Source organism: Paramormyrops kingsleyae, chromosome 6 (genome assembly GCF_048594095.1).
Source record: "Paramormyrops kingsleyae isolate MSU_618 chromosome 6, PKINGS_0.4, whole genome shotgun sequence".
NCBI lineage: Eukaryota > Metazoa > Chordata > Actinopteri > Osteoglossiformes > Mormyridae > Paramormyrops > Paramormyrops kingsleyae.
In genome coordinates, this window is record NC_132802.1 from 9,619,466 (window position 1) to 9,645,872 (window position 26,407).

The 26,407-nt window shown below is 41.2% G+C and overlaps 1 protein-coding gene across 1 annotated transcript; it reads left to right on the forward strand.

Annotated features, from left to right (window-relative positions):
* Positions 1–5,393: 5,393 nt before the first annotated feature.
* LOC111855709 (trypsin) lies at positions 5,394–24,112 on the forward strand. The gene is made up of 5 exons (XM_023834956.1): positions 5,394–5,542; positions 6,871–7,012; positions 7,665–7,931; positions 10,029–10,196; positions 23,792–24,112. Exons 1-5 carry the CDS (start codon positions 5,394–5,396, stop codon positions 24,110–24,112), a joined length of 1,047 nt encoding a protein of 348 aa, XP_023690724.1.
* The last annotated feature ends 2,295 nt before the right edge of the window (positions 24,113–26,407 follow it).

Sequence of the window (26,407 nt, forward strand, 5' to 3'; positions counted from 1 at the left end):
TACTGAAAATAAGAGATCATGAGGGGTAAAAACAGGGGCGGATCTACCGGGGTGGCACGGGGTGGCAATTGCCACCCTGAGAAAAAGCCTTGCCACCCCATTTGCCACCCCAGCACTAGTATCTCAGTGTTCTAAAAATAAAAGTTTCCTCGACCGATTTACAGCAGCAACGCTCTATTATGATGACATAAAAATAGCATATACCCGTAAATAATAGAACGAAATCGTCTTTCTATTAAAGCGTAGTCCGAACAAACGACAACTTATGAACTGCTTCGTTTTAGTGAATCAAAGACATTTAGTGCAACCAGCGGGATCATCACAGACAAATTCCGGCATTTTTAACAAACCGAAGCAGTTAATTTTGATATCTTCGCGTATATCAATGACTAACAGTTTAACTGTAAACTATTTTCAAAAGTATGTTGTTCAGTAGCTTGCATCTTCAAGATTGTTCGAACCTTTGATAAGTGGCGTCACATGACAACAACGCCGTGTCCAGTCCATCGATATGCTGGAGTTAAGAAACAAAACCAGGTACTGAATTACTTTCATACTTAACAAATGAATGTTTAATTAAACATGTCTTAGTGTTGCCTGAGGTAGATGCTTGCTAGTTATATGACAACTAAACAGCAAGTATGTCTAATCAGTTCTATTTAACGTACCATCTCACATGGGCGTAAATCCCGGGGGGGACGGAGGGGACATGTCCCCCCCTATCCGAGGGTTGTCCGGCTTGTCCCCCCAAAAAAAAATATTTATAAAAAAAAAAAATCGCACTATCTATTATGAAAAATATATGTATGTATACCTAAAATAATTCTGTAAGAAGAAAAAAAAAACAAACGCAAAAAATGCATTTAGAAACAGTTGAGTTCCCCCTCCCCTTCCTCACAGTGGTTTGGCCAACTGCCTGCTTTCCCAGGTCATCTCACCTACTCTACACACACGAATCAGGTGTGTGGCTGCGGCTCAATTAATGTTGGACTGCAGTAAGTAGGGTATTTTATTCACTTTAAATAAAGCGATTCTCTTTAATGTAGTTGATGCAGACTCATTCATGAATTAGTTGCGGCAAAAATGCTGATTACCGATGTTATTTTCCACGAATCTGCTATAGGCCTATTAGCGATTAAAATATTACTTATCTAGTTAACGTTAGCTTGTTTACAATAGCTTGTTGCATAGTGCACTGCAACTAACACGCCAAAGCCGTTTCCCATGCATTGTTTTATTTGTGACGACTTGGCATAATGTTAACTTAACATTAACGGCCACAATTAGCATATTGTTTAGCTGTGCATTTACTAAATGAGCACTGTGCTACGTCCGAACTGACCCCACTGTATTTTTTTTGTATAATCAATATCTATTATGCATGTAAACAGTCATGTTTAAAATTTATTGTATGTTGATGGCTTGACTGTAAACAACATAACAAACAATGCAATAAATAGTTTTGAAGAAAAATCTGCTTTGTCATTGAACCTGAGAAAAACTTTGAAAATAACCATAATGACGCAGTCTCCATGCTACAATAATAATGATAGAAGCAAAGTTTTTCATTGTGGGGACATATCTATATAAGTACAATTTGACTGTATTATTTGTGTCCCCTTCAAAAATTGCTCATGAGAAATTTTATATTTTTTGTCCCCCCCTACTGTTAAATGAAATTTACGCCCATGCTATCTCATTTAATTTATCTGACTTTCCAATCCAGATATCAGATTCAAGTCAATCACAAATCAGCCTTCATTTCATTTTTATAGAACAATGTAAAAATGTGCACCCTAGTGTATACACCGAATAAAGAATAGCATTCCTTGAATCCACAAAAACCATGCAAGGATGCTTGCTTCAGTGTTGCCACCCCTCATAATTTTAATGCCACCCCATGAATAATTTTCTAGATCCGCCCCTGGGTAAAAAGCAACTGACGAAGCAGCAATTAAGTTAGGGAGCAACACCAAGAACACTATACTAAAGGCAAGAAGGAACTACAATACATTACAGGGAATACTACTAACCAGGAATCAGCAGAACACAGGGTAACAGTCATACAAGGAAAACAGTCACAATGAACCAACAAGGAACTAACGGAAGCAGGCACTAAATACACCATAAATGAGACATGTCGCAGGATAGGTGAGAACCTTAAGCAAAATGGGCGATGGTGGTGCAGGAGGTAGTGCTACCGTTCAGCAACTGGAGAGTTGCAGGTTTGAGCCCCGGGTCCTCCTGACCCCATCGAAGTGTCCTTGAGCAAGACACTGAACCCCAAATTGCTCCCGGTGAGCTGGTTGGCGCCTTGCATGGCAGCCTCTGCCACCGGTGTGTGGATGTGAGTGTGGATGGTGAATGTGAGGCATAACTGTAAAGCACTTTGGTACTCGTAAGAGTAGTAAAAAAGCGCTATATAAATGCAGTCCATTTACCATTTACCAAAATAACCAATCACAAGGACTTGGAGCAACAAGGAACAGGTGGGGTGTATTACAATGAACAAGCATTGGAGACTAGGAAACATAAACAAACACTGAGGACAAACAATACTAGGAAAGACTAGGAACACCAGACAAAATGATAAACCAAGGCACTGGCAGGGTAGAACTTAAACAGAGACACAAAGCAAAACATAGAAAATAATACCAAACGCTAGGGAAAAATAAACAAGTAATGAATACTGAAGGCACACCTGCCACAAAGTCGCACTCTCAGCCCACAGAGCTATGAGGCCGTCTGTGGAGCAGGGATAAACACACAAGGGCAAACTGAACGGCCAGCGACACCTACTAGCCAGATGGGGAAAAGACACCCGAACCTGGGCCAGATGGGCATTGAGCCTGACATGACATGAACAGCTTGAAACAACATCCAGGGATCATACTCAACTACTGTCATTTACATTTACATTTACAGCATTTGGCAGACGCCCTTAGCCAGAGCGACTTACATAAGTGCTTTAAGACTCCACAGTGAATTTTTCCCGATACTAGCTCAATAAAACCAAGGCTATGAATAGCATCGATCTAATACTCTGTTGGAAAAGTGCTTTTTTTTTTTTTTTTTTTTTTTTTTTAAGGAATGCCAGAAAGTATAATGCCAGAAGTGCTAATTCAGGTATTTCTGGAAAAGGTGTGTTTTAAGTCGTCTTTTGAAGACATTCAGTGACTCAGCTGTTCGGACATCTAGGGGGAGTTCATTCCACCAACTTGGTGCCAGAACAGAGAAGAGCCGGGAGGTGTGTCTTCCTTGTGCCTTGAGGGGTGGTGGGACCAGCGTTCAACATTCATAATTATTCCATTAGAATGTAACTGAACAATACATCAAGTAACTAGACAGGAACAATGGCTCAGAGGGAAGCAAGTAAATACCTCCATTTTCTCTGGAAAGGTTCATCAAGAGTGGAACTTTGCAGGCAATATGGGCCTCAGTATATCATGTGACAAACCCTGCAGCCCGTAGTAAAAACCTCTTAGCAATAGAGCATTGAACGAGTTCCCATCAATGAAGGAACGATAAATTCTGCATCATGTAAACAATTCTAAAATTAACCACCTATACATTAGTGGTATCATTAGTGAAACAAGACAATGATCTGAAGCCTAACAGAATGATATCTTTCAAAACAGGTAAGCAAGACTATGTATGTTTGGAGTGGCCTAGTCCAGGCCTAGTTCCAATTGAGAGGTTGTACTTAAAATAAGAGTTAATTCTTTAAGAAAACATCAATGCATCTGAATTGAAGCTGAGTGGCACCAAAACCCTTATGTGACACTATAAGAGCCTCTTACCAGTAACTATAGTTTGATGCTCGTGCTAAAAGGGAAGGAAAGAGAAAGTTGTTGTAAATTATTTTTAGTGAGTCTCTTAAATATCTGTAAGGGAACATGGTGTAAGGTTCTGTGGGGGGTAATGCAAAGCCAGAATGAGGCTGGAGTGGGAAAGGACACCTTATGAATCCTATATTGTACAATGGCATGGTGACCATGGAGACGGAAATCGGAACTAAGAAACCCGAGTCACTTTGCTGATGTGATCCTTTCTCCCTCAGAGGAATCTTAGTGCCAACAAAGACACTTTGTGCATCACTTACCTGCTCTCCGCCATTGTTTCACCATGAACCTTTTGTTGGGACTGAAATGTATGTTTTTGGAGCTTATTGTTGTCAGCTGTAAGTACATTTGTGTGTATGTGTGCCCGTCACTAGTTTCTCAACTTAAATTTCTCTATTGAACAGCCTGTTGTATATGACTCTGTGCTGGAATACAACACAATTGAAAAGTAGCTTGTCCTGCAGAAATCTCTTCTTGTGTTTGTTCAGAGCGTTGAAAATTATTTTATACTGACTCGTTGTTTTGTTGTCTGTAAGTTGGTTACTGTGTGAATATATTTGGTCCTTGGTTTTATAGCACCGGGTTTTAATTTAGCGCAGAAATGTACTGAGGGGAAACAAGCCTATTTTTATTAACTTTTGCTATTTGTCCATTTGTCCATTTTGTTCTTGTCACTATAAATCTAGTGTGTAAAATTGTGACTTTTACTATGATAGGCAGACAGTGACCCAATCTGCACTATGGGGACCAAGGCGGCCGAATATGCCAAGAAAACATTCTCACAAGACAGGACATTAATTGTTGTAAAAGTTTAGTAAAAGCTGGATCAGAGCTATACCCACAGAACCATATAACGCCTTAACATTTTTTCAAAAGCTAAAAAGACTATTTTGAAAGGAAAGACATATGACATGAGGAAAGTGAGATGATGTAACTGTTCATGTATGTGGCTGTAGGGAAATAGGGGTGACAGTTATTGGTGAAAGCAATGGATTATTAAATATAAATGAGTTTGATATGTTTGCTGCCTGTAATGGAATAAACTAGGAACATTTAAGGATGGAGGAGGGATAGATAGATAGATAGATGATAGATAGATGATAGATAGATAGATAGATAGATAGATAGATAGGCACTTTGTTAATCCAGAAAGAAACTGCAGATTTCATTAATAAATAGGAGTGTCTTACACAAGCCATACACAGGCACTCTTCATGGAAGTGAACAAACTATGTATAACTTTACTTATTAGTAGTACCGTGCTCTAATGTACATGTTTCACAGACCTATAACAAGTTCATTACCTTTTGAATTTAAACTGAATAAGTATGTGTTTTCATTGAGGAGAATGTGAATGGTATGTTTTCACATTCTGCTGAAAGTTCATTTTATTTGTTCAGAAGATATTAGTCAGTTTAGTCCGGCTAATGCGGTCTTTAGCTTAAAGTCAAATCTGATTCAAAATGATGTCATTATCTTGTTCTTGACCATCGATCACATTGCCTGGGTACCAAGTTGTCCATTTCCCTTTCTGCTCCAGGCTATGACTTCATGCAGAGCCGCATAGTGGGAGGATACGCCCCAGCACCCCATTCCATCAAATACATGGTGTCAATACAGAATGACAAAGGGCAGCACTTCTGCGGGGGATCTTTAATCAACAAGTACTGGCTGCTGACGGCAGCACATTGTAACATCGGGTGAGCTGCAAGTTTTACTTATGTGCATTTTCAGTGGATGCAATTCAATATTCAATATTTTACATTAGGGCTTTTACAATATTTTCAGAATTACATCATTTATTTGCTGGCACTTCTTATGTTATGGCTTATATAGCTTGTAATAGAAGGTATTTGCTGTGTCACTGCTTTGCTGCTTGTATCTAACCTTGTCATTAACTTCCATTGCTTTTTATAATAGAATTATACTAGGTCTACTTGATTTTAGTGAAGATTTTGAGTGACACTAATATATAAAGGGGTGTTCACGAGACATATGCCTCTTCATTAAATTTGTGCAGAACCATTTCATAAAACCACAAAAGAACACTGTAAAATTCACCAGACACAACCTGCTGTAATCTAACTGAGCTCTATCAGCAGAATCTCTGGTAGCTCCTTCAACAACAAATTATTTGTCAGCCTTCCATCTGAAGCACAGGGGACATAAAACAAGGATGACTTTATGCCCTTAACCCCTTCCATGTTCATACTTAAAGGGCTCACTGTCTCACCTTCAGACCCCTAACTCTAGTTAGTAACAGGCACAGAAACCTTTCTGGAGAATGTGTCTGCAGTGTCTCAAAAGAAGGCTTGTGCCAAAATCTATTGCAAGCTTCATCCCACTTAAAGGCCAGTACAGGGGTCCAAAAAGTGGGGGTTGCAGAGACACTGGTGGGGGAGGGGGGTTGTGAGAGGAGTTTCAGAAAATGTTAATCAAATTGTAAAAAGAAATAGTATGAAAAGAAATCAATTTTATCTGCATCTGCAACCGGTTAATTGTGACAAATGTACTGTGGGGAACCTCAATTGGGTGCCAAAATCTAGCGAGGGAGATGTACTGTGGGGAGAGGTACCCGGGGGAAATGAAATGTATCAAGGGGAAATGTACTGATGAGAAATGTACTGAGTGGAAATTCACAGAGGGGAAATGCACCAAGGGGAAATATACTGAGAAGAAATGTACTGAGGGGAAATGCACAGAGGGGAAATGTACTGAGGGGAAATGTACTGAGGGGAAATGTACTGAGGGGAAATGCACTGAGGGGAAATGTACTGAGGGGAAATGCACAGAGGGGAAATGTAACAAGGGGAGCTAATAGATCACAAAAGCCAAGACCAGCAGTTACATACAGCTCAGAAATGAAAGCTGACTTTTGGTTCAGCCAAGAATAAATTATTTCCCCTTAAAAGACATCAAAGAAAAGAGCAATGGTTTAGTAGGAACAAAGGGTTTAATGTTTCGTTCAGCCGAATGCTACATATTTAATTTGGGTTGGGGGTACAAAATAGCTCTTTTTTCCTCCTAGGTCCAGCCAGATGGTCATTGTGGCAGGAGACTATTCCCTGTCAGTGTATGAAGGAACAGAGCAATTCTTTACTCCACGTTTCCTGGTTCCCCATCCAGAGTATAACAAGAGCACCAACAACGCAGACATCATGCTCATAAGGGTGGGAGATAAACCTGTAAGGTCATGAAAAGATGTCATTCTTATTAATGTAGAGAATGAGAAGTAGGTCATCGCAGAAATGAAGGCTATGAAACATGGACTCGTAGTTTGCTCTTAGGTTGTGTTATATGGCTTTTATCAGGTTGTGTGCATGATATTCTGAAGGCATCGCCATATGTACACCCACATTGTAATGCTTTCTTAGGATCAACTTTTGATTGATCAAAACAGATGGCCTGACATGTCACCATATTGAGGTGCACTTTGTGATCAAAGCTGTCATACTTACAACCCAGCAGTGTTTCATTGTCAGACTCATCTGAGTCACTCCAGGGGCTTAAAAGTGCTCCTTAGAAGAATGGAATCACTCAATACAAGCACAGAAAACACTGCTAAGTGTAAATACAAAGATTTACAAATCCTGTCAGCAAATGGAAGCCGGTTTATAGATCGATAATATGCAAACAATGACCGAATGAGTCTGTGAAATGCAAATACATCCACACATATCGCAGTGTAAATGAAAACTACTGACCGTGTCCTGCACTTGGAAATTGACCCAGGCAGGTCATAATGCTGTCGTAACATTGCTGTAACGCCATCGACGCAGAGAAGATGTCACCTGAGTTGCCTGCTTGCTCTCCCCTCTCCAGTTAACGGTCCCCGTGCACTTAAACAGCTTTGTGACAGTGGCCCCCCTGCCACGCCAAGGAGCCTCGGTGTCAGAGGGGCGAGTTTGCCGGGTCTCTGGCTGGGGCTACACCAGCTCCACTGGGGCCCAGATCCCTGCCACCCTCCGTACCGTAAAGGTTCCTATCGTCTCTGCTGTCCATTGCAACAGCAGCCAGTCCTTCGGGGGTAACATCACGGCTAATATGATATGTGCTGGATACTCTGCGGGGGGAAAAGACGCCTGTAAGGTAGGAGGGGACTCACAATTGGTCTTACAAAAGTCCAAATGTAAAAATCTCTTAATTCTCAATATATCATGATTTTGTTTCTTTCACCATTTGAAGAACATAGAAAATTCATCCAGTCCACGGAATACGTTTTCAAGAAAATTTCTGAGGACTTAATAACAACAATGGTAATAATAGTAATAATAATAATAATAATAATAATAATAATAATACATTTTATTTATATAGTGCTTTTCAAAAACTCAAAGACTTTAGAAATTTAACGTAAGTTCTTTGATCGCTTACATGATGACTGAGTAGTTTTGGATTCCAATACTGTAGCATATAATGAGGAAGCCAGACTTTAGGCTATTTGGTGGCCTCATCTCCAAAAACAAGGGTATAGCTTTTATTTCAGATAGTAGGGGCCAAACCAACCCTGATCCCCCCTAAACAATACTCACTACCCACAATATTGGTACAGACATGTTCCTACCATCCGTACTCAAATCTAAACCCTTGTCCAGAACAACAAAAAATGGGCTGAATGACTTTTAGAAATTTACTCGTTATATGTTGGTTGCTTGTGGGGAAATTTTTGCATTGTATTATGCATTGTGTTCACTGTAAGGGTATTGTGAACAGTAGTTATGAATGCATTTATTTGAATAATGAAATGAATAACTTTACAATATGTTTAAAAGAAGCAGTCATTTAGAGAAACACAATGAAAGGACATTTTCATTCATGATATCATAGATACATTTGATAGATGCCATTCGCCAGAAGCATACTAAAGACAGGACATTAAAATGACAAAACACTTTGAAAAGAACACATACCACCAATTATAGAGCTTTATCAGTGATTAACAAGATAATATACATTTTATAGTGTACTACTGAATATACTACTTTGTGGAGCAAGGCTGGAGTGATACATTTATTCTGTCTTGGCTGCATCATTGAAACAGCATGAAGCAGGAAATACAGTGAAGGACAGTGGGAAAGGAGCAAGAGCTGCAAATCACAGGCCAAAAGCATGACTTTAATGGGAGATTATCAGGAAGTTACACATATTTAGTACTGGAATGGAATCTATAACTTGAATGGATTGGTTCGGACCTGTTCCACCCAGTCACAAAATCTCAAAACTGTATGACCATGTTTGGAAGTAAAAACTCTTATAAGCCGATGAGACTATCTTAGTATAAGTCGCATCGTATGATATAATTCACTAGTCAATGTCCTCACCCAGCAGAACGTTTATGATAATATAGCAGGCCTCTGTTGACACAATTTATTTAGATGACACAATACACTGTTAGTATGAGTAGGTTGCTGGTTCAAATCCTCTGGTCGGCAGAGTGATTTAAGTATTGGGCCCCGAACCCCCATCTGACGCTGCTTTCTCAAAAATGCATGTAACTTTGGACAAACGCATCTGCTAAGTAAATAAAATGTAAACCAAGGGCTAAGTGTATGAGTAGCTTTTTAATTATACAGGCAGTCACCCGGTTACAAACAAGATCTGTTCCTGAGTCTGTCTTTACATCGGATTTGTAAGTAAGTCGGAACAGGTACATATGGTTCGTATTTGGCGTTTTCAAAAAATGTAATGTTTGTTTCAGTATAAAATATATATTTTAACTTCTGATTCAAAACATACATAAAAAACACTTCCAAATATTCTAAAAAGTAATACAGTACATAATAATAACAACGATTATAATAACAATAATAATAATAAGAATACAGTAATAATTAAAGTAACAACATACTGTACAGTACTATACTGAAGAGAGAGAGGAAGAGAGAGTGAATCTATGTATGTCAGTGTGTAGGTAGACGTTACTATAAAAACAAATTGTTCTTAAAACAATTTAGATAGAAAAAAGGAAAAAAGATCATGATGCTGAAGTTGCGCAATATTTTCATGAGCATCACGTAAATTCGTTATTACGAACAATTTTATTTAGCTTAAACCTTTAATGCTGTATAATAGGCTTTGTAGCAGGAATTCTTAAGTATGAGTTGTCTGTAACTCTATCCTGTGTTGGGGGTGACTGCCCTAGGCCTTACAGATGGTGACTCTGAGAGATTTGTGGTGTCGTCTCAGGGCGACTCTGGCGGACCCCTGGTCTGTGAGGGCCGTGTCTACGGTGTGGTGTCCTGGGGGAACAGCTGCGCCAGTGCCAAATATCCAGGCGTCTACACTGCTGTCTCCCAGTATCGGAGCTGGATCGACCAGACTATTAACAGCTTCTACGGCAAGTATATAACCACAGTAATCTTAGCTTATATCAGGAGCTGCAGTAAGGGAGGTTTCTGGTGTCACATCCATTTGCTACATTTTCACCCTTTTGGTTCATTGGCATCAAATTATACTTGAATATTCAACATTTAATACAGCTCATTATTTTTTAAAACCATCTGTTTGGTATCCCAGCCATGCCACAGAGGGTTCGAGGCTTGTAATTTTAATGCTTTAAAATTGAAATTTAATTTATTTTTTATAACCTGAACCATATTCTTCTTTTTCCCACTTTAGACTGTTTTTTATAAGTGCCTGTGCTATTCAGCAGAGATTCCCTGCTGCACAATCCTCAGCCAGAGCTGGAAAGAAGTTCATGAAACTTCTGAAGAAGGTCACCAGCAGGCCATGCTGGTGTCACCGGGGGTGGAAATGCCGCACACGCATAGCCTGATTTGGCAGAGAGGATGGCTTTGTCAGACTCCTGTGGAACAAAGAACAATTAAAGAGATACAGGCCATAATATCGCCTTTGGGAGCCTCAGAGCAGAGTAAATACAGTTCTGTATAGTGAACTCACTGGATCGCAGTAAAATTTCCCTTGCCTCTGTAACGTAAATCTGGGATATTGAAATATAATAAATGATTTAAAAATAAATAATTTTTATTATTTAAAAGCAATTATTAAAAAGCAGTTCCCCGACTTTAGGATGACATAGTCGTCACTGTTCAGTTAGATTTCTTGGAATATACTCAAAGCTCTGGAAGAACATGGCTGTCTGTCTCCACTCCATTACACTGTAATGGTACAGAACCTGAGCTGCTGTGATTCCAGTACTCCGTGGATTAATGTTAATGTACCTCCTGGTGTCAAACGAAAGCTGATAGTATCAGAAATCTCAACAGACTCCTGCAAACCCGAGAGGGCCATGAGATGAATAGTTTATGGCCCCACTCTCTGGTTTCGCCAACTCGGCCATCCTCATAAAATGGTGTCCACATTCAGCACCATGTGACTGTCCTGACTGAGCTTACAGGCAGATGATTGGTTAAAAATATATTTTTTTCTTTTTGTCTCAATGATCGGCTGACTTTATCAAGGAAATTGCTGGACATATTCTGTTACACTTCCTATTCAAGACCTCCATCCAAAGGGGTCCCAGAGGATTTTTATGTCATTTTTTTGGCATGCAAATGTGTTCTTTTACACTTCGCGCACAGTATCAGTTTAGTCCAGGCAAATGGACTAAAATGTCATTCCCAAGGGACCTGAATCTTTTGCTAAAAAGACAAATGTAATAAATGGAAAGTCATAGCAGATGAATAAGAAATGAAATTTAAATCTGCATTGAAGTAGGCCAGGTGTTTGTGTAGTGTGTCCATGCCTGACTTAAGTTTATTTATACTGTATTGGGTTCATATTTAGAATCAGATGTCTTACATGCCCACAAAAGGCTATTCATTAAGCTTTCAATGTATTATGCTTGTGTAATGATGCTTCAGTTGAAAAGTTTTCCTTACTAAGTGTTTGGGAAAATAATGGCATGATGTGAGAACCAGCCCTGCAATTTTCTGAGCATTTCCCTCAAACAGGAAACAGAAATGATGTTCTGTTATACACTGAAGCCACCACAAGGGGGCACATAACTACTATACCAAAAACGAGACCCAGCTCCCATTCACACTGGGCTGCCTGCAAACATAAACACGCACACACACACACACAGGTATGTAATTATATCTTTGTGGGGACTCTCCATTAATTTCTGGCATTTTTAGCTTTTTGACTGCATTCACAGATCTTTGTGGGGACCTTAAAAATGGTCCCCACAACGTCAAAATAAACCTAATCCACACACACATACACACACAAAGAACAAGGCACGATTTCTTTAGATAAAATGTCCACTTCAGTGAATGAAAAATACATACATGAGTTCCCTGAATTAAATATTATAAAATAATAATATATAAATGTAAACTTATAGGTATAACACCATAGGGATACATTTTTGTTGAAAAATAACTCTTCCCCTTGGACTAATACTCCTTCAATATCTTCCTGCTGAGTAACAAGGCCGTAGGATGCCCAACCAGCATGACAACAGAGCTAACCTCCAGGTCTAAAAACCTGAAACTCTCCCCCAGCCTTTCTGCATGTATAATAAGAAGCATCTCCACTCACTCGTAACATTTGTTGCAGTTAACGCTTAGAAGGAATGCAAAGATGAATCGTTTGTCTTTCACTTAGGAGTGCTACTAAGCTTTGTGAAAAATAAATTTATTGTCCATTAGCTTTAAGTTTGAGATAATCTCCTCCCTTGGGGAACTGCAATCCCACAGCTTGGTTATTAGCTGTCGTCTTCTGATGTCTTCTTGAGAAGTATGAGACAGGACTGAAAAAATTAACAGCTTGAAGGGCAATCATAAGAAGCTTAAAAACTTAACAGTGCATGTCCTAAAAATATGTTTTTTAAAGACAGCTGATTTGGCAGTAATGCAAGTTAAAAGCACACAAGAATATTATGGGATTGTGGGAAGGGTAACAATGAGGTACAGGCCTGTGTTTACCATAGGGTGGCCATCTTGAGGTGATGTGGTGCAGGTAGAACATGTACAGCCCGCTTCAATCTTACAAAGGCAATTTTTGAAACTAGAGAATATTCTCCCGTTACCCAGCTCATTAAAACCAACTATTGTGATGGACAAAAGCTGGCCTAATTAAAAAAAAAAGGGACTAACCACTTTAAATGCTCTTTTGACATCTTTGTTGTTCAATTTCATTACTTGGAGGAAAGCAATGTGTGCATCCCTTGTAAAATAGTAGTTGGTTGGTAAATCTTGACCATGTGTTATGCTGTTTCATTAAGACAGATAGCACCCTTCAGCTCCCAGTATTTAAGACCTTTTTCTAACCCTACGGTGTTAAAAGTCTACATTAGGAGAATCGTTTTCTGGATGAAGACAAGTGTGCAGAAGGCCGAAGAGCAGGTCTGGCTTTCAAGCGCTCTTAATCTCACACTGCAATTATAATATGCCCGCTTTTAGAATATGGAACACAATAAATGTTCTAAAGGGAAAAAAAGTATTATAGTATATAGTGTGTTTCAGATGTAACCTTTGGAATATCTGTAGTCTGTTTTTTTTTATATAGAACTTACTGTATTGTTTTTATTGTCAGGATGAGTTCAGGACTTTTTTTTTTTAATTCAGAAGGTCATATTGTAGAGACTGGATGGTGTCCATCTATTAATAAGTGTTGTTTTTCATGTTTAGCTGACAGGCCCAAATGTTCACAACAGTTTAGCGTTAAATCCCGCAAATAAAGCGAGGCCATGTCCTCTTCAGAGGGTTGTAAAAAGCCGCCGATATGGCAAGACTACGAGAAATTGCCTAGTGGGATACTTCTGCCAGTTTTGGCAGATAAACTCGAGGCACAAAAACGTACCTTGCAGTGACATTTATGGCAAAATTTATAACAGCTATTAAACACTGTTTGTGGAGACAAAGAGGAAACTTTGTTCTCATTCCTGGATGAGATGGTCCAGCTTTTGGATGATGAAACATTTTACTATCTCCTGTAAATCACCATGCGCTCCACATCTCTCTTCCTGTATTGATTTGGAGAGCAACATACCTGGAATTTAATAATATAATGCAAGCTTTTTATTTGGATGAAAAGCCATGTGCAAATTAAAGTTAAATCTGCATCAGCTAATCACAAGAACGAAAACTAAATTTTTAATAATTTTCCCGTAACTAATTTGTCCAGACTTAATGGTAAATTTCATTGAACTGGTTAAACTTTGGCAGTAGAATACAAACACAAAATATACAGTGTAGCCAAAAATTAGTTGAACACTGTGGAAAAAAATGGTCAAAAATGGAAATGAAATTGAGGATATTGATTGTGAAATTTTATGACTCATTTCCTCAGTGCATTTGGTATTTCAGCAGTTTTACTCATGTTGGGAAACTCAACTAACCCTACAAATGCTTGTGTGGAGAATGACCACCAAGGCCACTTGTACAAACAAAGGGCTCCCAATTACCTGGCTATCTGGAACATCTGCTGTTATGTGTTGTGTTATGACTCTAATTATTAATTAATTATGGGTCTATTATGACTGGGAACTCCTCCCGCTGTCACATATTTGTTCACTTCTATGAATGGCCAGGTGTACAAAAAAAGGCAATAAATTACATAATTTGAAAACATTTCCAGAATATGTTTTGAATAAATGTACTTGTTTCTTTACATAGCACACATAATTGAAACATTTATACCATTTTTAAAGTTCAATATCCTCAATTTCATGTCTTTTTTTGACCATTTTTCACAGTGTGCAAATAATTTTTGCCTACACTGTTGGGCTCCAGGGCCAGATTGGACCCCAGTCTTGGAATCCAAACTTCACTTTCAACTGAGTATATGTGTTTATGTCTCAAAGGAAATTAAGATTCTACGTGTGAAAATAAGCACTGTAATGTACTTGTGCAAATGGCAAATAAAGCATTGCTTCATTTATGCCAGGAAGCACAGGACAGTATGCCACTCTGTCACAACAATTTAGTATCACTAACTCACCTAAACCGCACTGCTTTAAAACAGTGTTCCCCATCCCGGTCCTTGCGGACCCCCAGACAGTCCACATCCAAACATGGGAGTCCCCAAGAACTGGGTTGGAAAATACCGCTTTAGACTATTTGAGGAAATCAGAATACCGGGGGGGGGGGGGAGCACAGGGAGATCTGTCAGGGTCAGGAACCGAATGCCCCTACTGGGGGGTTGTCAGGCCACAGCACTAACCATTGAGTCACCATGCCACCCACATGCCATTAAACCTGCTTTTTAAATATATATATTAAAATTTAATTAGGTATCTCAGTTAAAGTTTAATTACCAGTTTTCGTTAGGAAGGTATTCTTCAGAGCTTTTAGAGCCAGTGTGTAACGTATTCAGCTATCAAAGCTACCATTATAGAGTTAGGAAGAAAAATCCATAAGGCATCGATAAAAATGGTAATTAATTACACATTATCCTGTTAATTGCCAGTAAGGTCAGTAATATTGAGCAGTTTAATCCGTAAAGGAATCGACGCAGTCTTTTTTATACTGGGAGTCATAATGAAATGCCTATATGTTTTCTTTCTGAGTCCCACACTGACATAAGACAACATGAAGCACTGCAGAGTTGTCACACAGCAGGAAATGCTTCCCTGTTTCACATGTTTAGCAGAGAGACACAGATTCACCCGGCTCTGCTGTAACAATGCAGTAATGAACGTGGCATTATTTCAGAGAAAGCCTTTTGCTGTGGCTGTCAGTTTTGCTGATTTTCTGCCCCCCCCCCTCCCCCCATCCTCCCCCCTCCCTCCTGGCTTCTTGTCAGAACCTGGCAGTGCTGAGCTTACCAGTGGAAGGACTGACAGGAACTGGCATGTTTTAATGATATTTCCTAACTTAGCGCTGCCATCTGACAGAGTGGCTACTTTGTTCTGCTTGGAGATCACTTCCTTTTCAATGGAGAACTGAGCACTTTGAAAAATACGTTCCCTCTGTCTGTCTCTTCCTCTCTCTCTCTCTCTCTCTGCTCAGACGTGTCGCTTTTTCTCTCTGTGGCATTCTCATTTGTACTGCTCTCCAAGTCTGTTGCTAGCCTCCCCCCTCCCCACAGTATTGGTGCCAGAACACATCTGATGGCTGGGAGAAGGATAAAAGGTGGTACATTTTGTTTGGTGGGGGGACGGGTAGATGGATGAGTGGCGACAGTAAAAGTTGTTGACGGGTGGTGTGTTGTGACAGTAAAAGTTGTCGACTGGGGGGGGGGAGGAAGACACATCACTTTTGCTGACACAGTATGCCTTAATCCTTCATTTTTAGTATCTCTGAGTTATTATATTTGGGGGGACACAGGCAATAATTGCACCCCCCCAAGGCTAATCGTTGGATCCACAGATTCATCTACAGACAAAGCAGATAGAAAAATAGATTCACAGTTCAACTTTTACATATTTTGCATGACTTGTCTATGAGTAGTTTCTAATGAACTCTAGTTTACATGAGAATGATCTTGCACTGTAGAGTTTACAGCGAATGTTGCTGCATTCTCCTCTTTGTGCTACACTGAGAAGAACATAATCATGTTTCAAATACCTGCACATAACATTACCTGTTAATATAGCTTTTGCTACATACTGATTAATTAATGAAGGAAGGAGCCAGTAAAATGAAGACAGAGACTGGATCAGTATTTGCATCTGATTTATTGCACATCTATTGATAATTAGCTTATTCAAAGTATTCATTTATTTGCTTTGTGAATGTCTTCATTTGTAATGAAAAGCACATTTTGTAATGGAAAGTGGTCATAAACACAATATGTTTTCTCAAAACATATGCAGGTACACAAATTCATGTACAGATCTTCCTTTCTTTTCTGTATTGCCCACATTTAATCCAGGGACTTGCTGTGACATTATCATGGCATAGCTGTACAGACAGCAGGAAAAAAATTCTTGTGACAGCTTTGTTTGCAACAGAGCATCAAGGTACAACACTCATAAAGACATTACAGGCTTTCTGCTCATTTTCAGTCATCCGTACATGCTACAAAAGCAAGCCATCTCATTTCTGACACTGATATTCCATGACAAATTTTTATCGTCCATCCAAAGAGAAGCATCTAAAATGCAGGTGACATATGTATATTGATTGTGATTCATTTTGTTGGTCACGCCTGTCCTCATCATCATCATCCTACGTCAGGTATCTCATGTTTGTTGCTAAGGGCAACAATGGAATGCCCGCATATTCTCAATCCGGTACATGACAGACGGCTAAGATGTGTGAGGCATGTTTCATGTCCTACAACGGGGATGTTGTTTGTGTTTCATGTACGGCCATTTCTGGACAATAATAGAGGGTGTAGCAATGACTCCTGTGTTATTACAGAGGCTGCACACCTCCAGGGCTCCCTGTGTTTGCGGGTTTCCCTCAGGTACTCTGCCTTTCTCAAGCAGTCACAGACATGTGTTTTAGGTTGATTGCTATCTCAAAATTGCCCAAAGTTGGTGGTAGTCTGAATGAGGGTGTGTGTCTTAAGGATTGGTGTGCTTGTAGGAGTTGGTTCAGAGAGACAACCAATCAGATTGTAGAGAAGGTGGGTCCAAGCAACTAGAGGAGGTGGGCCAAAGACATCTGATTGGTTGGTCCTGCCTCCTCGAGTTGCTTGGACCTACTTCATCTACAATCTGATTGGTTATCCAGTCCCACTCTAATCTTGTACAGAATAAGTATGGATGAATGGATAGATGGACCATAATTGTTGAATTCTATATACTGTAATAAGAGGGAAGGTTAGGTTTTGATGAGGTTTGTTTTGATTGTTATTACAGTCTATAAATAAAAAGATGTACAAGCAAAACTGCATATCCATCATTTTGTTGCATCAAAATATGTTGAGGTGTTGTTTTGGTTAAATCTTAAACTATCGAGGAAGCCCTTAGGATACCATAAATGAAACTGATGAATAAAGTTTTGGGACATTATGTCTTGAAAAAAACAGCCACTGTGTGCGTGTTCTGATCAAAGTGACCATGACTAAGACTCATTGCATAACAATATTTAAGGGTAATGGAAGATCAATATGTTTTTCTATCTTCCAACCACTGAACCAGGTCAGCATGAAGGGGAAGAGATACTGTATATATCATGATTAAAAAATATAATCTCAGTAATATTCTTTTTGTACTTCCAAAACAGTCATATTCACCGATCAGGATGCTTTAAAGTAGGGGAGGACCAAAATAGTCACTTTCAGAATTACAGCAGGACAGTGATGTCACAGGGGGGGGTGGGTGGTAAGTAAATTCACTGTAAGCCTCTTTTATGAAAATGAATCACTGTAACTGAATCATGCATTGACATGGGAATTATTTTTAGTCCCAATTTGTTTTAAAAATGAAAAAAAAAAATTGCTTATCATCATCTTCATTCAGCTTCTTCTGGTGAGGGTTATGGTGTGAGGATGCCAAATAGATCATACCAGCCTTCCCTTTTCATGGCCACTCTAGTTTATTTTGGGGATCTCAGAATTTTCTCACTGCAATATCTAATCCCTTCTGCATGTCCAATGTCTGGCCCAAGGTTTCTACCCAGTGGGACGTGCTTGGAAAAGCTCCCCTTGCAGCCAATTAGGAGACATCCTTCTGGAATTCCTGAACCACCTTAACTCCTATTAACAAATGACCCTATTAGGAAGAGTGAGCCTGGTAACCCTGCAAAATGATGTAGTATCGGCCGCTCGTACTTCTGAACTTGCTCCATCCCAAACGCTCATGAGGACAGGACACAGATTCACTATTAAACCACTATTTTCATCTGATGACTCAGTTCTGGCTTCAGCACCATCCGCCTCCAACAAAGTGATTTTCCTCTCAATCTAACATTTCCTCTTACCGTCACTCATGAACAAAATACTGAGGTCAACTCCTTCACTAAGGCTAGAGTCTCTCCCCTTATCTGAACGGACCAACCTACCCTTTTCCAAGCAAGCACCATAGCCTCTGATTTGAAGGTTCTAATTCTAATTCCCTGCTGCTTCACAGCCAGCCCTGAACTGCTCAAGTGTATGCCAGGGATCCAAGTCGGACTGTGGTCAAAAGAACAATATCATCCGCAAATAGGCCGTTACCCAATCTAAACAACATTGACCTCGTCGTAAGGATGTGGATACAACTCTCACTACATTCTTTCAAGAACTGAATAGCATACAGTAGTAACCGTGGTATCCCATATTACTGCAGCATCTCCCATAGTATTTGTAATCATTTGCCTTCTTAAAATCAACAGTTCACATGTAGGGCGTGTTAGCACATTTTCACAAACCACTGGTCCACTGTTCCACTGCCAGGCCGGAATCAGCGTTATTCCTCCTGAATCCTAGGTTTGATCATTGATATATATATATATATATATACAATATATAGATCTTGATATATATATTTCTAGTATATTGTCATGAAAATCGAGAAGTATGATTCTCTCAATAGTTGGCACATAGCTTCTGGTCCCCTTTTTATCAGCCCAAAGGTACTTTTCCCCTGCCTGTGCATCATTGAAGAGGCACATCAGCTACATCACCCTACCACCAAGCTGTGCTCATTTGAACAAAGGAGCAGAGCTTGATTGGGTATATCGGGGGGAGGTCAGGGCCAGGAAGACCTGGGCAAGATGTCAGCATTTTGCTGGGAATATCTGGCTGAAGCTTCCGTGAGAAATAGTTTCAGCTTAGACTTCTGGAAAGACCTCCCAGATGCTGAGTGAGGCTGGGGATTGAAACAGTTATTAAATTAAAGAAGGAGGCCTTTTGAGCGATGCTTACCTGGGAGTCTCTTGACACAGGCTGACAGGCCACAAGGGCTCACAGAGGTGAAAGGTCATTCATTTGTGACTTCTCATTTACACTTGGCCTGTAGAGTTTTTATTTTTATTGGGTATATGAGCATTTTGTTGCCTTGTCTGGAAGGGTAGTCACTAGTAAGGCTTAAATGTCCACCGTGTGATTTCATCTATTACAAAACAAAAAATAACTGACTTATGTACACAGGAAACTAAGGAATCCATTAGGAATACATTTACTGTAAATGGTTCTTGCATAAGTGAATAAACAGAAACAATGATGGATGACACCTGGGATCTCTGCCCTCTACATGGTCATGTTCAGTCGAGGCAAAGCTGCTGACTGTCTTTCTCCCATTAATTAAGAAACTTTGTAGTATATGGCCTAATCTTGACCAAATTAAGCTGTTGACATTTTTCAATGGTTCCCAGAATCAATTCTGTAGCAGACATTTGGCCTGCCATCAGGGAGCAGCCAAATACCTATCAGAGCCATTTCTGTTTATAGCTCACTGTTTTGGTGATTATTGCTCAGAGGTGAAATCACTGTCATTATTGATAGGGCCTTCACTTCCCCAGCTCAGTCATCAATGGCCTCCAGAGTCCAGGCACTGATCCACTCCAGCTGGGTAATTTTCCCAGAATGCAACATAGTAAACAGCACCCACTTTCCCTCCGGAAATCTCAGTCGGGGTTCCTGTGATCTGTTTGCCATGAACACGTCAGTGCTGCTGTCACTCTTACCTCCTGTGAGTCCCTGATTACCCATAAGGGAGCAGTGGAAAATCAATACGAAAGAGTAGTGACGACAGTGAGACTGCAGCAGCGTGTACTAATGAGGCCGGATATGGGGATGATGTGACGGCAGAGCTGCCTCTAAGATTTATATAAATGCTGTTTGATGTAAAAGGCTGATTTGAATGTGCTGTTTGATGGTGTTTCTGGTGATAGGTGTCATGGGGCAAGTGTGGATACATGATAGGGCTGACAACAAACTGTTAATGAACCGTAACAGTTGGTAATCTTTATTACAAATGGATGAGTTCTAAGTAGAAAACTTTGATTTATTTAAAAGAAATTAAAACACGCAGAGCTTCAGTGATGTTTTACTGCAGATCCCTAACTACCAACATTTGTTACTTCAGTATAATTTCCCGCATAATATTTATTTTATCTGTATAAACCTTGTTGCAGTATAGGAGTATATGAGAAGTTTGTCCTCTAATATATCTAAGGAATAAAATAGGAAATGTAGTTTCAATACTATCACATGCAGATGATTGTAGTTATTACATTGTTTTTACATACACTCACCTAAAGGATTATTAGGAACACCTGTTCAATTTCTCATTAATGCAATTATCTAATCAACCAATCATATGGCAGTTGCTTCAATGCATTTAGGGGTGTGGTCCTGGTCAAGACAATCTCCTGAACTCCAAACTGAATGTCAGAATGGGAAAGAAAGGTGATTTAAGCAATTTTGAGCGTGGCATGGTTATTGGTGCCAGACGGGCCGGTCGGAGTATTTCACAATCTGCTCAGTTACTGGGATTTTCACGCACAACCATTTCTAGGGTTTACAAAGAATGGTGTGCAAAGGGAAAAACATCCAGTATGCGGCAGTCCTGTGGGCGAAAATGCCTTGTTGATGCTAGAGGTCAGAGGAGAATGGGCCGACTGATTCAAGCTGATAGAAGAGCAACTTTGACTGAAATAAAAACTTGTTACTACCGAGGTATGCAGGAAAGCATTTGTGAAGCCACAACACGCACAACCTTGAGGCGGATGGGCTACAACAGCAGAAGACCCCACCGGGTACCACTCATCTCCACTACAAATAGGAAAAAGAGGCTAAAATTTGCACGAGTTCACCAAAATTGGACAGTTCAAGACTGGAAAAATGTTGCCTGGTCTGATGAGTCTCGATTTCTGTTGTGACATTCAAATGGTAGAGTCAGAATTTGGCGTAAACAGAATGAGAACATGGATCCATCATGCCTTGTTACCACTGTGCAGGCTGGTGGTGGTGGTGTAATGGTGTGGGGGATGTTTTCTTGGCACACTTTAGGCCCCTTAGTGCCAATTGGGCATTGTTTAAATGCCACGGTCTACCTGAGCATTGGTTCTGACCATGTCCATCCCTTTATGACCACCCTGACCCATCCTCTGATGGCTACTTCCAGCAGGATAATGCACCATGTCACAAAGCTCGAATCATTTCAAATTGGTTTCTTGAACATGACAATGAGTTCACTGTACTACAATGGTGTCAGGGTCGGCCTCCCGCTGTGGTCCTTCCGTGCCCCTTCCCCGTTTGACCAGCAGGTGGTGCTGGTCATCCCATCCATACGTCAGTCCTTGTTTCTCCCCTGTCACTGGTCTCGTGGCTCAATGTATTTAGCATGTGCTGTCTGTTTGCCCCTCGGTCCTGAGTTCCCTCTTGTCTTGTGTTCGAATCCCGCCTTCTCTGTTTTTTGTATTTAGCTCCCTGGTTCTTTTCCGTTGTGCTTGTTAGACCCTGGTGTCTGATTTAGTAATCGGTTTTGGTTTTGTTTCATGTTCCCCTGCCTGTGTTATTCCTATGTACTTCCTTAGTGTTGATTATATGCATTCTTGGTTAGTTCTTAGTTTCCCTGATTGTTAGTTTCTGTGAGTTAATTGGTTTCACCTGTGTCTTGCTTCCCTAGTCCTTGTTAATCAGTCTCACCTGCCCTGTGTTAGTCATTACCCCTTGTACTATATTAGTTCCTGCCTTTGTTCTGTTCCCCGCTGGTTCATCGTGTCTGGACTATTGTCTCTGAGGTCTACACTCGTCTATGGTTTGTCTAAGTCATCTATGCCCTTGTCTAGTCTTGTCTCTGGTTTTCCCTTGATTGTAGTTTACCTTAGTGTCGTGCTAGTTAGTTTTCCTTGTGTGTTTTAGTCTAGTAAATTCCTCCCTGTTTTAGTTTTGACCCCTCGTGGTCTTTTTGGTTTTCTTGTGTTTTTGTTGTCTTTGTTTAATAAGCCCCTCTATTGTTCCTGGAGCCGCAAGTGGGTCGTCCGCCTCTTATTTGTGCATCATGCCCCGTTTCCGTTCCCGTGCCCGAGATGCCCGCAACCATGACAAATGGCCCCCACAGTCACCAGATCTCAACCCAATAGAGCATCTTTGGGATGTGGTGGAATGGGAGCTTCGTGCCCTGGATGTGCATCCCACAAATCTCCATCAACTGCAAGATGCTATCCTATCAATATGGGGCAACATTTCTAAAGAATGCTTTCAGCACCTTGTTGAATCAATGCCACGTAGAATTAAGGCAGTTCTGAAGGCGAAAGGGGGTCAAACACCGCATTAGTATGGTGTTCCTAATAATCCTTTAGGTGAGTGTACTGTATATAGATGTGTAATTATTATGCAATAAATAAAAACAGCAATTAATAAATAAGAAAGTTGCAAATTAGTAATTTGTAAAAAGCAACTAAAATCAACTGCATTGAATATGTTTGTTGCTGCATTTTAAAAAGAAATCCAAAATAAAAATCATAGAATAAAATTATCAGGCAGTGATCCATTGCAATATATATTACAATTTTTGAGAGAAATTTATGCCGGTCTATTTCAAGATACTACTGTGACACTCTTTGACATAACTGACATGTCAAACAATAACAGCAATATTGAAGCAGATAAATGATGTCATTCATATATCATACTCAGCTAATAACTGAGCAAGACTATGGTGCTGTTAATATCAGCTGAAAGACTATAATGTTTACATGAATGCTGCAGCAATTTATATTTATCAATCTACATAATGGTTATATATTATCTATCAGTAATTATATAGTTTCACTGTAACTGATGCATAAGTTCTCAGGAAAACACAAATAAATAATTATTAATAAAATGTACATAAAATATACATTTTATCATGCCTATCCTCCTGTGTGCCATGCCCCCCTCGCTACCTCATTTGGAATCCCTGTGTCATCAGCTGTTTCTCGTTGTGTTTCATTAGTTCTGTGTATTTAAGTCCGCGTTAGAATATGTTTCCCCAGTCCTCATTGATGTCACTGTGTTTTTCCTGAGTGTGTTACCCCTTAATAAATCCGGTGTTTACCCGATTCCATGATTCCCTTTGCCTGCATCCCTGCTCCGTGCCTGCTCCAAACAAGACAGAATGACCGGACTCTGGACAAAGACGCTTCGTCTCACCGAGGAAATTTTACTGGCTTGGTCAGCCCGAAGTCCGGGACAACCCCATAGCTCAAGCCCTCGCTTACTGGACGAGGGATATCCTGGAGGAGAAGTCGCTGTCCGAGGACTCGCACCTCGCTGAAGAGGTGCGAGACAACTTGCGGCAGCAAAGGAGAGGGGTGACAGAGACAATGATGAAGCAAGTAGCCCTGGACTGTGGGTTGCCTTTCCCCCCATCGGATGGGCTACCCAAACCCTCTGCGATTCCAGCCGTGTCATCACACAAAAAAGCGGAGGAATCGCAGAGGGGCGGATCCCTCAGGAAACCTGCCAAAGCCCGACGTGAAACCCGCTTGCGTCTTTGAAGCTCCAAGGGAAACTCACCTCACAGTGCTAGACCCGGCAGTGTTCCTAACTCGTCCCAGAAGCGCACCTCCTGGTGCTCTCCATCTCCTTGCCCCTGTTCCAGTAGCTCATCTCCCCGCCGCCACTTTACATATTCCTGAGTCTCGTCTCCCCGCCGCCGCTTTGTCTGCGCCCGAGGCTCGTCTCCCCGCTGCCGCTTTGCCTGTGCCAGGGGCTCGTCTGTTAACCCCGCCGCTTGGCCTGCGCCAGAGGCTCGTCTCCCCACCATCCCTTTGCCTGTGCCCGAAGGCTTGTCTCCCTGCCACTGCTTTGCCTGCGCCCGAGGCTCGTCTCCCCGCCGGCGCTTTGCCTGCGCCCGAGGCTCGAATTCCTGCCACCACTTTGCATATTCCTGAGGCTCGTCTCCCCGCCGCCGCTTCACCTGCTACAGAGGTGCAACCGCTGGCCCCAGTTCCTGTTTCCCCAGGTCCCTGATCATCGGACCACCGCTCCTCCCCCTTTGGTGGAGATAGAGGAGGAGTTCGAGTGGGACCCCTTAGGAATTTCCCTGACACCAGCCCCTAAAAACCCCTCCGGTGGGTCACAACCCCGTCCCCATCATGGAAGATCCCGGCCAGGGCCCCGTCTCTCGGTGTCCCACAGAGGGAGAGGACACCTGCTCCGGGGTCGGGCCCTGCCCACCCTGCCCCCGGGTTTGCCTTCAGTCCCCCTGGCTCCGGCTCAATGGTCACCTGCGATTCCCCCTCTGGTGACTTGTTGGGCGCCTGCGGTCCTACCTCCAACGCCTCGTTGGTCACCTGGGGTTCCCCCAGCTCCACCTCATGGCCTTTGCCGGCTGTGGCTTCACCGTCGCCTTCTGTGACTTCTACTCCCTCCTCGCCTCCTCCGGTGTCCCCTTCGCCTCCCTCCTCGACTCCTCCAGCAGTCCCTGTGCTTTCCTCCTCGCCCCCTTCAGAGTCCCCTCCACCTCCTACCTTGCAGTCGCCGAGGGTCCCTCCAGCTCCGGTCTCGCGGTCGCCTGTGCCCCCTGCCGCTCCCGCCTTTAGCCCACTGGGGTTCCCTCTGGCTCCCTGGTTCCCCCTGCCCTTTACCTCCTTGCCCGCCAGTTTGGTTCCTCCTGTGGGTAGTTTCCCTGTGTTCCCTCCTCGTCTGTTTGGTTCTCCCTTGCTCCATCTTGGTCCCTTTACGCCTCCTTTTGTCTTAGTGCCCTCTGCTGTTGTTCATCTGTTGTCCCCGTCCTTAATGTCTCTGGGTCTTGTGTTTCCTTGGGTGTCCTTGTTTGTGTCTGCATTTTATCAGTTGCTGTCCGGGTTCTTGTTGTCTTGCTTGTCTCTTGTGCCCTTGCTGTTCCCCTTGGTTCGTTGATGTCTTTGTTCTTTTTTGCGAAACCCTATTCCCATGGGTTTCATGCTTTTTGCTTTTGTTTCCCCAGATGCTGTCGTGTCCCAGGTCTCGTCCCTCCATTCCCTTTAGGCGCGCCTGATGTGCGAACCTCTGGGGGGGTGGGTGGGTATCTGTCATGCCTTGCTCGTGATGATCCTCCTGTGTGCCACACCCCCCTCGCTATCTTGTGTGGAATCTCTGTGTCATCAGTTGTTTCTCGTTCTGTTTCATTAGTTCTGTGTATTTAAGTCAGCGTTAGAGCATATTTCCCCAGTATGTTCTTTGACATTGCTGTGTTTTTCCTGAGTGTGTTACCTCTTAATAAATTCCCTTTACCTGTTTCCCTACTCTGTGCCTGCTCTGAACAAGACACATTTGATCACATACAATATATCATAATACCTAGCACTGTGCAAAATCCTATGCGTCTGTATAATTGCACAGTGGAACTAAGATTGTTTATTTTTACCTATAATTTTATCAAAATTATGCCTTATACAGTAATGCTTGGTCCAATCTAAAATGTATATATTTAGTTTTTTTTTAAATAATAAACGTAATGCCTGACGTAATAATAATAGCAAAATGAAATAACATTTGAACATTGTGAAACTTTTTTTTTCAAATTTTGAACATTTATCTGTTAATTCAGTACACTGATAAATCTAACTAGGGAATCACTATGTGCAACAATGTCCACTTTACAGACGTATGATTGATTTTGTATTTGAAGGTTCCTGGACTTGGATGTACTTCTGAATTTTAAATTACAGCTGGAAGAACTATGGAAGTCAAATGTCACACTTATCTTTCAGTTATAGGGAAAAGAAAAACTTCAGTATAATCACACTTGGGCAATTTCTGTAACTTTCTGTCAAAATGATGGGCAGATGGATGTACACTTTCATGCA